General features: G+C 41.8%; 1 protein-coding gene across 1 annotated transcript in view; it reads left to right on the top strand.

Moving 5' to 3' along the window:
* The first annotated feature begins 1163 nt into the window (after positions 1–1163).
* Positions 1164–9159, top strand: part of LOC123187288 (serine protease Do-like HtrA) — a 23872-nt gene continuing 15876 nt past the window's right edge. Inside the window, exons 1-7 of the mRNA XM_044599423.1 lie at positions 1164–1260; positions 1457–1605; positions 2126–2416; positions 2493–2620; positions 3030–3147; positions 3233–3325; positions 3461–3535. Of these exons, the coding sequence (XP_044455358.1) occupies positions 1164–1260; positions 1457–1605; positions 2126–2416; positions 2493–2620; positions 3030–3147; positions 3233–3325; positions 3461–3535 (951 nt within the window). The remainder of the gene's footprint in view (positions 1261–1456; positions 1606–2125; positions 2417–2492; positions 2621–3029; positions 3148–3232; positions 3326–3460; positions 3536–9159) is intronic.

Below are 9159 nucleotides of genomic sequence, written 5' to 3' on the forward strand. Positions count from 1 at the left end.
GACACATCTGCATTCTCCACCTCCTCCTCATCCTCTTCTGTTTCAGTTTCCGTATCAAAATCCTCGCTAACCACTTCTACCTCTTCATGCTCCTCCATATCTGATTCTGTTTCATGATCGTCCTCCTCCATCTCTATCTCTGCCGCAACCATCTCTAACTCTTCCACATCCTCATCGACATCATTATCGTCGTCGTCCTCCACCACCTCCTCGTCATCCTCAAGATATCGATCCCATCTCCATATCTGAAAGAAATCGCCCCATGGTGCTTGTACAATATACTTACTATCAGTATAGTAACATGCCTTGTGCTTGTAGACAATATTCACCACTGCAGACGGTCCACGGAGATCAATGGTATGCACATCACCGCAACCTCGAAGAGCATAGAACAAACCATCGCCGCTATTATAACAAACATCAACGTAGCTCTTGCATTCCTCATGGGTATCAACCCAAGTCCACTTGGTGTCCCCAACCCTAGCATAGGAGAGCAGGTTCTTAGGCATGTGTACGCGTACCACGACGCAGTTTTTACTGGACGGGTCGCACGACATGGCTACAACCATGTAGAAGCAAAAGCGACCTTGCTCCAGTGAAAGTGGATATGGCTCTATCTTCCGGTGCGGCACCGTGTCAGCATAAATAAGATCGTAGCCATCCAGTCTGCGGCCTTCCTCGCCATAACGGAGCTTGACGTTGTGCATGGTTTCCGGTGGCGGCATGGCGACCTGAGCGCCGGTTATGGGGTTGACAAGGATGAGATGGGAGCGGTCGTCGGCGGTGATGAGCCAGCCGTGGGAGGAGCCCATGACGTAGCGGGAGCGAAAGGCAGGGCCTGGGATGGTGAAGTGGTAGAGCTTGTCCTTGCACAGGTGGTGCAGTGTGGCCATGCCGTCGTCGCGGTCCGCCGCGGAGTAGACCAGGCAGGGGCTGTGGTGCGGCGAGCACAAAAGCCGGAGCCGGCGGGCTTCCAGGTGGCTGCGGCGCCATGAAGAGCAGACGCCGCCGGAGCTGAAGAGATCCCGGATCTGCAGGCTGCCGAAGATACGAAGGAGCAGGTCCGCAGGAAGCTTGCTCCAGTCGAAGCCCGTGCTTGACGCTGGAGCTTCCCCGGCGGCGACCACAACAGCAGTTTCCTCCATGGATTGCAGGTCGGTCAGATGGGTACGCCCCCCTACATCCCGGACGACGAGGAGTACAGCTTCGATCTCTACGAGGCCTTCGAGCCCCTCCAGCAAAGATTCGAAGACAAAATCGGCCAGTTCATCTTCTAACATCTTTTCAACTTCTTCTTGCTCGATTGTCCGGACTCCGGAGTGATCAAATGATCTGCATATGGTGTTCATATACCTCCTGCTCCGGCGTCGCCAGATTTCTCTTGTGCGTGCGTGATGCATACAGTTAGTTATACATACATGATCCATCTGATCTTCTTCTAACTGCGTGCATTCAGGTCGCCAGATGCAGATTCCCACGCTTGAAAACTTCGTGCCGACCTCGTGCCTGACGACGGAAACACAACTTGTCCCCCCATCCGTCCGGCTGCAACCAAAGCGGTGCTCTTCGCCGCCAAATTCCTTCTGGGCCTCTCTTCCTCCATCGGTAATACTCCCATCATCCCGAATTAGTTGACTCGGATTTGTTTAGTTGCGGGTATATAGATACATTTTAATGTTAGATACATCTGTATGTAGAGTTGTAGACAAATCTAAACAACTAATTTGGGACGAAGGTAATACATCTATAATAGGCCGTCTTTGCTGCAAAACTTGCTTTTGCTTACCCGATCCATATGCAGACGGTAAGCCACGACTACGGTGCTCGGGTTTCTGGATTGATTGGGACGAGGAGCAGAAAGCCGGCACTGTTTTGACGACTGCGCATTTAATTCGCTGCAATCGCCGGGAGTATGACCACTGGCTAGGCCAAGATGTGTATGATCCTAATGCCAAGGTGAGTTGTTAATTAGGACATACACTCTTTTTACTCATCTGCTATGGCATTGTCCCATATGTCTTTCAATGCTGCTAGTCTAACCTTAGTTGGTTAAATCTTGAATAATATATCTATCTCGATCTATTATTTATGCTCCTCACTGTCTCTTTTGCGACCATTGTTTCAGGTTCTTGTTCATTTGCTGGATAATACCACCGTAGAGGGCCAGTTACTCTACTACCAGGAGCATTATGAAATTGCTCTCTTTAGAGTTAGAGCGGAACATCTTGCTCAGTTGCCTTGTCTTAATGATGGAGTGCAATATGCCCAAGAGGTTTTTCACCTCGGAAGAGACAAACACTTGGATCTTAGGATAAACCATGGTAGGGTGGAATACTTAAATCCAGATGTGTTTCAGCAGTATCATTTCATGTACTTATCTCGTAGGGATGTTAACAAGGTATGTGATACATCTATCGTCATACTTTATGGTATACACTATCTCTTTTTTGAGCTGTATAGTGATTTTGATGTTTTCTTATCAAATGTTCTAGTATGACGACGGAGGGCCTGTGATCGACCTAGATGGGAATGTCGTCGGAATGGTCAACATTAGTTCACAAGGATCTTTTATACCGTCTTCTATCTTGCTCAAATGTTTGAATTTATGGAAGAAATTGGGGTATATATTTTCCTCTCGTTTCCTTTACCATCATTTGCTTGTTGTTTGATGCCATGTTATATATAGTACACTTCATCCAATGACGCAAGCTAGAGAATTAATTGCCACGCCAATTTTTTTTGCGTGCAAGACGGTACATCTCCATTATTATCATGTAGAGGGAGAATGATGTATTAGTTCATTTTTTGAGTTCTATTTACAATGTTTCCCTCTCATGCAACTGAATGACCATAAGAATATATGTTGCTGAACAATGTTCTCACCCGTTGACATTTTATATTGTTATAATAGTAAAATTTGTACAATTGTATGTTCTTTGGTGTATTAAATGGTCATTTGGCATATAACATCGGTTTCATGGTCCCATGCATGATCTTTGGTGTATTATAAATGGTTATTTGGAAAACAGGTGTATCCCTCGGCCCCACCTTGGATTCAAATTTTTCTCCATCAAGTTTCTCGACCCATTTTATATTGAGAAGATATGGCGCAAGTATAACATTGATGATGGTCTTATTGTTAACGAGGTATATAATACTTATGGTTGCTTATCATGTGAGGTGCTTTTCTTCACATACAACCTAAAGTATTTTCACTGCTTATGAACCTTAGGTGGCGGATGGATCCAATGCCCAGAGGCTTGGAATCCAAAGGGGTGATATTATTGCATGTTTCAATGGAGAACAGATTTCTACTACAATTGAGGTAGATGTATTATATTTTTACTAGGTTTCAATTGCACTGAAGAAGAGAAACTAATTATGTGACACCATTAATTTTTTTTGCGAATACATTACTTTTTCTCTCGACTTATGTACTTTCTTGTTGTTATATTATCAGCTGGAAAATTTATTGCTGGACATGTGTAACGATCCTCACAGAGTAAATCAACCCAATGCTGAAATTGATGTCTTGGTTAGTTTATCTACATATTTACTTATGGTTTGCTTTATCTTTTATATTTATTCCTTTGTGTGGATCCATGATTAGCAAAATCTTAGCACTAAAAGAAACTATTTAACAATGACTTTGTAGATCAGAGTATTTAATACTCGTAAAAGTCGCTGGAGGGACTTTCACTTGACGTCAAATGTATCTGATCATGGAGAAGTTGTCGTAAGAGGTACTCATCTCTCCTTCCAACCTAGTGCCATGTAATGATGACCCAATTTATCCTTATTCCTTCTTTTGTAACTGCATTATATTTTAAGTCAATTTTGTAAGCATGTGTTTATTGCTCATTAGAATTTTATGCTACATGTAGAATATAATTATATCAAAATTGTAATATTGTTCACGGGCATTTTCATGGTTTGTGATTAACAAGTGTGCAACAAGTAAAATATCGGGATGCAACATTTCTAACAATGTTTTATATTATGCCACAACATAGCATTAGGATTATGAGCACCAAGTTAGACGCTTACATTAATATTTATATGCAATACTATGTATGAAACATACACAAATGTGTAACTTCTCAGTTTAATCGACACAAAATTTTGTCCTTCAAGATAGAAAAATATCAGAACTTAACACAGATGTTTTTGTTTGTGTAGCTACTCTTCCTTTCACTACGGGTGGCACCTGACCAAATTGGCCCAGGATAAACGAGGTAGCTATGAACTGTTGTTTTTTCACGAGTGGGGGATCCGGAGAGGATACTAGTCTACTTATTCGAACCATTTGCATATTTGCTAGCTTCGGGCTTGTGTCTTTTGAAATCATGTGCAAATTTACCCTGAAAAGTAGAACATTATATTGGTGTTCATTTTGTGAATGGCAAAGGATTCTAATCAGGCAATCGATCCGCGTCTCAGGTCGGGCAGCACATGTGCCAGTTGGCCCAATGCGAACGCTCCCCCACATATGATTGAAACAAAGCGTGGGTGATTTCCCCCTCAATACGACCACAAACTAAAAAAAGGACCCTGATTCATGCCACACATGTGGCATTAAGCAATTCCGCCCTGACGTTTTTTGATGGCAACTTCAGTTACCCGGGGACAGCAACTTTAGTTGTGAAGCATGTCAACTTTCTATTTGGATGAAAAGTTTTAGTTTTTTTTTTTTGGGGTTTCTTATTTTTGGATGGCAATTTTAGTTGTAAAAACGCCGGAGCGGTGTTACTTTGTGCCACATCTATGACACTTATCATTTGGGGAAAAAAAGCCTCAACATGACCTCTGGCGCGATACTAAAGATGGATCGATTTTCCAGTAAAATTTGATTCTAACTTCCTACATGGTTCTTCATGTGCGATTCTGAATCAGGTTAGTTATGGATAATGTTTTTCCTTGTAAGGAAAGTCCAACCGTCGTAGGTGATGACAAATTGAAAAACACAATCGACAAACCAGTCCATCACTCTTATCAGTTATCTTTTCTCCTATCTCCCTAATTATTGCTCCTCTTCCTTCGTTGCTCTTCATGTTACAAGACAACAATACTCGTGGCTCTATGAGCAGTTCGGCTGACCTAGAGCAGCCCATAGCTGTCGCGCCTGTGAGGGGTCCCTCCTGGGTATGTGGAGTTTTAGGTCTTCAAGAGACCTCGCCGCAGCGTCCTACATATCGTGCTTCTAGTGAGGTTCGCCTGATGATGTGTCATGCATTCCACGCTCAACACCGGGGGCAACAACATGGTTACGTGTTCATGTACAAACAATATGTCAATATTTTTCCTTTCTATAAATAATAATGTTTGACTTAAGGAAAAAACCTATAGGACTTTCTTTAAATAAACCTATAGCACTTGCATTATTGGAAAGAAGAGAGTGATTTGGTGTCAATTCTTGTTTAAACAGGGGTTATTTAGAAGGTTGTTTCATGGTAGTATCACCGATGTGTTTTATTTTCTTTTAACTTTTTAATGCTTATTATGCACATCCATGTGTATTCATAATTATCTATTATCTATTTTCTTTTAGATAGCTGACCGCTTAGGCTGTTTTCCTTGCCGTATTGCGGCTATGCACTATGTCAGAAACAAAATAATCGGCCACGCATGTGCTTTGTCTCAACTGACTTCCTCAAGAGTGAATTGAGGATAGCTTGGATGATTAGATTCCTTGTGGTGGAACCAGCCCAGGGTTTAAATCCTAGGCTTCCATTGGCACTCGTATTTTTTCTGAGGAGACATTCCCGTTGACTACGAGGCGCCTATTGCTCTCTCGTGGTTCATGGACCTTACCAAAATAACTTTCCAACCACAAGATACAATGTTCAGGACAGATCCAGTGACGTGCCTTTGGCTCATGCTCAGGATGGAGATTCAATTTGTTTGGCTCTATGAAAACCTGGTTGAAATTTCCTTTTTTTTTAGAATCGATGTCTTGGAATGATTGAAAGTTTCTAATGTAAGCCAGGTTCTTGTTCGCAGAAAATAGAAGTGCCTAGAATTCCAGCTGAGTTAAGGAGACAGGTTGGTCCTAATTGTAAATTCCGAACAGTTTAATCATTCTACTATCCTTTTTAAAGCAAAAAATACAATGTAAAAGAGCTGTAGATGTGTAACTGCATCAAGTTGTGGACAATACCCTTGAAAAGTGCTGTGAAATTTTAAATAATGATGAATGTAAGAGGGAGGTACCAAGACAAAAGCTACGGGATATTGAATGACTCTCACATGATTCAGCTAACTTAGAGATTCTTTTAGCTTACAAAAGGTTGTGTTGGCAAGAACACGCCCCGGAGAAGGTTCAAGAAAGCATAGTATGGTAGAGAGATATGCCAAGATGCTTCAGCTGTGTTGAAAACCCGGCGAGAAAAGCATAATATTGAAAGAACTGGTGCCCTGCATCAAGTTTACAAACGATGGTGAGTATACAAATGCTAGGATGCAATCTCCAAACTGGGATCTGCAGTCGCAGCTCTCGCTTCAGCCATACAAATTAAAGCCACATCGCCCAAGTAACATTAGCTTTGCATGTGTTTGTTTATCATCTTATTCGGACAATCGAGGTAGCAAAAAAAGATTCAGGATATCAGTAACTAGCAAAGTGGCTTATGTTTCTGCTTCGGCGTTTTATTCCTGGTATGCGCAACGACTGAAGCAAGATATGCCTGCCAATAGCACCAGCAGCCAAAGTGGATTCTGAACGAACATTGAGAGATTTAAAAAACGGTCTACTCAAAGATTCCAGGTTGACTAGCAAAGAACTTGGAAGATGAGCTAGAAAATAATAATGAAAAGATTCTGCATGTGCTGCGTAATTTCAGAGACATGTCCATATATATATATATATATAAACAATACTACGTAGCTAAGGTTTACAAGACTGCAACCATTCTAGGCCATCTTGATTGACTCCAAGCAAATGGAGCTAACATAAAATAAAATGTAAACGAGTGGTAGGCATGAAGTGCATTCAGTTGTGGACAATGCCCTCCAAAAATGTACTGAAATTTTAAGTAATCTGTGAGAGGGAGGTACCAAGGCCAATGCAACGTGAAAATTAAGGAAACAATTCCGAATATACATACATATATATCCAGATGACGTACAAATCCATTTAGGTTAGTAGTAGCAGGAAGTGTTGGCAAGAACACGCCCTGGACAGTATTAACAAAGCAAGATGTTTCAGCTGTGTTGAAAGCTTGTAGAAAAAAGCATAATATCTAAGGGACTGGTGCGAAATAAGACAGTGAAAAATTACGAAAATACAAAAATATGTTGTCTCCAAGGCAGGGAGTCTGACCTTTGAAATGTTTTTGTTTATGACACAGGCAGTCATTTTGTTCCAGAAGTACAAGAGGATATATTGTTGCTTCCACCTGAATTAATCAACTTGCAAGCAAGAAGCACACACAGGTAAACAGACACCTTTACAAACCAAGTTCACCCTAAGGTTTAACAGGAAAAAAAGACATGATGGCCTAAATCAAGTTCACAAAACGGTTGTGAATATAGAAATGTCAGGGTGCATGCAGTCTCCATACCTGGCGGGGTCTGGGGTTGCAGCACTCGCTTCAGCCATTCAAAACATAGCTACATAACCAATGTAACATTATGTTGCGTGTGTCTGTCTATCATCTTATTCGGATAATCGAGGTAGCGAAAACCTTGTATCATTGTGCCGAGTTGTATGATTAAGATCCATTCTAAAGTAACAAGTTTTTTGTAAATAATTTTTTGTGTGTCGCAATGCATAGCTAGCTAGTAGTGCATATCCGAGGGTAGGAACTATGTGCAACCATAAATGAGCCAAATTAAGAGGTATTTTCTTGCGGGGACCCAAATTAAGCAAACGTAGGGGAAGCAACGGATCCAGACAAGCACACAGCCGTGCAAACCTCGTTTCTTCTTCTGTTTCTATTCATCCCCACCCTACACAACGCATGCAAGGCAGTCAAGAGGCTTCCTATTGGTAGTAGTCGAGATTACTCTACTCCATTATTTGCTTGTGCTCCCCGTGCATCCTCATCCTACTCTACCAGTTGTTGCCCATATGATCGAGCCATCAATGGTCATGGTCAGCTCCAACGTCAACACCATGCTTGCAGCCGACGCCAAGGAACATTGCCTTGCCATGAGACCCCCACCCTCGTGACCTCCGATAGCATGGCGAAAGCCAGGGCGGTGGGGGCAAAGCCAGGGCGGCGAGGTGGTGTTTCCTGAGGTCGTCTGCAGGCATGGTGCTGATTCTGGAGCTGGCAATGACCAACGATGGGTCGATCACGTGGGCAACAGGTGGGAGAGCAGGATGGAGGAGCATGGAGAACACAAGCGAATGAGGGAGCATAGGAAGATCGTCTACTACCTATAGGCAACATCATGTCTTCCCTACATGAATGCCTGACGTTGGATAAAAAGAAACCGAAGAGGAAACAAGGCTCGTGTGGCGGCGTTCTTGGGTGGAGCTATTACTTCTCCTACTACTGCTTAGTTTGGCCCTACACAAAAAAACAATTACCAATTAACTTGGCACATTTATGGCTCCAGACAATTTCTAAGCTGGCATATGCGCTAGCTAGGCAACCATGCATTCCTTTGACACAATAAAAACATTGACAACAAAATATTTTTATTTTCAATGGATCTTAATTGTACAACTTGACACAATATTGTACTCCCTCCTGTCCTTTTTACTCTGCATATAAGAGTTGTCTGAAGTCAAATTTCATAAAGTTTCACCAACTTTATAGAAAATAAATATCAACATTCATAATAGTAAATCGATATCGTTAGATACGTCATGAATTTAATGTTCATATTATATAACTTTAATATTGTAGATGTTGATATTTTGTCATATAAATTTGATCAAAGTCGACAAAGTTTGACTTCAGACAAATCTTATATGCGGAAAGAGTAAGTTTACAAAAGTAGTCAACTCACCCACTGACAGTTGGACACAAAGTATGAAAAGCAGTTTACTCTATGTGCATCTAGTGCCCCTTGTAGGTTTTGGCTGATTAATGAGAAAATGGTTAAAGCATGTATATAAAGTATGAAAAGCAGATTATTGTAAGGAAACTTTTGACACTGTTCTAGTGTAGTTGGCCTAGTTTGTTACCAAATATATAAAGCATGTATGCT

Source organism: Triticum aestivum, chromosome 1A (assembly GCF_018294505.1).
Source record: "Triticum aestivum cultivar Chinese Spring chromosome 1A, IWGSC CS RefSeq v2.1, whole genome shotgun sequence".
Lineage (NCBI taxonomy): Eukaryota > Viridiplantae > Streptophyta > Magnoliopsida > Poales > Poaceae > Triticum > Triticum aestivum.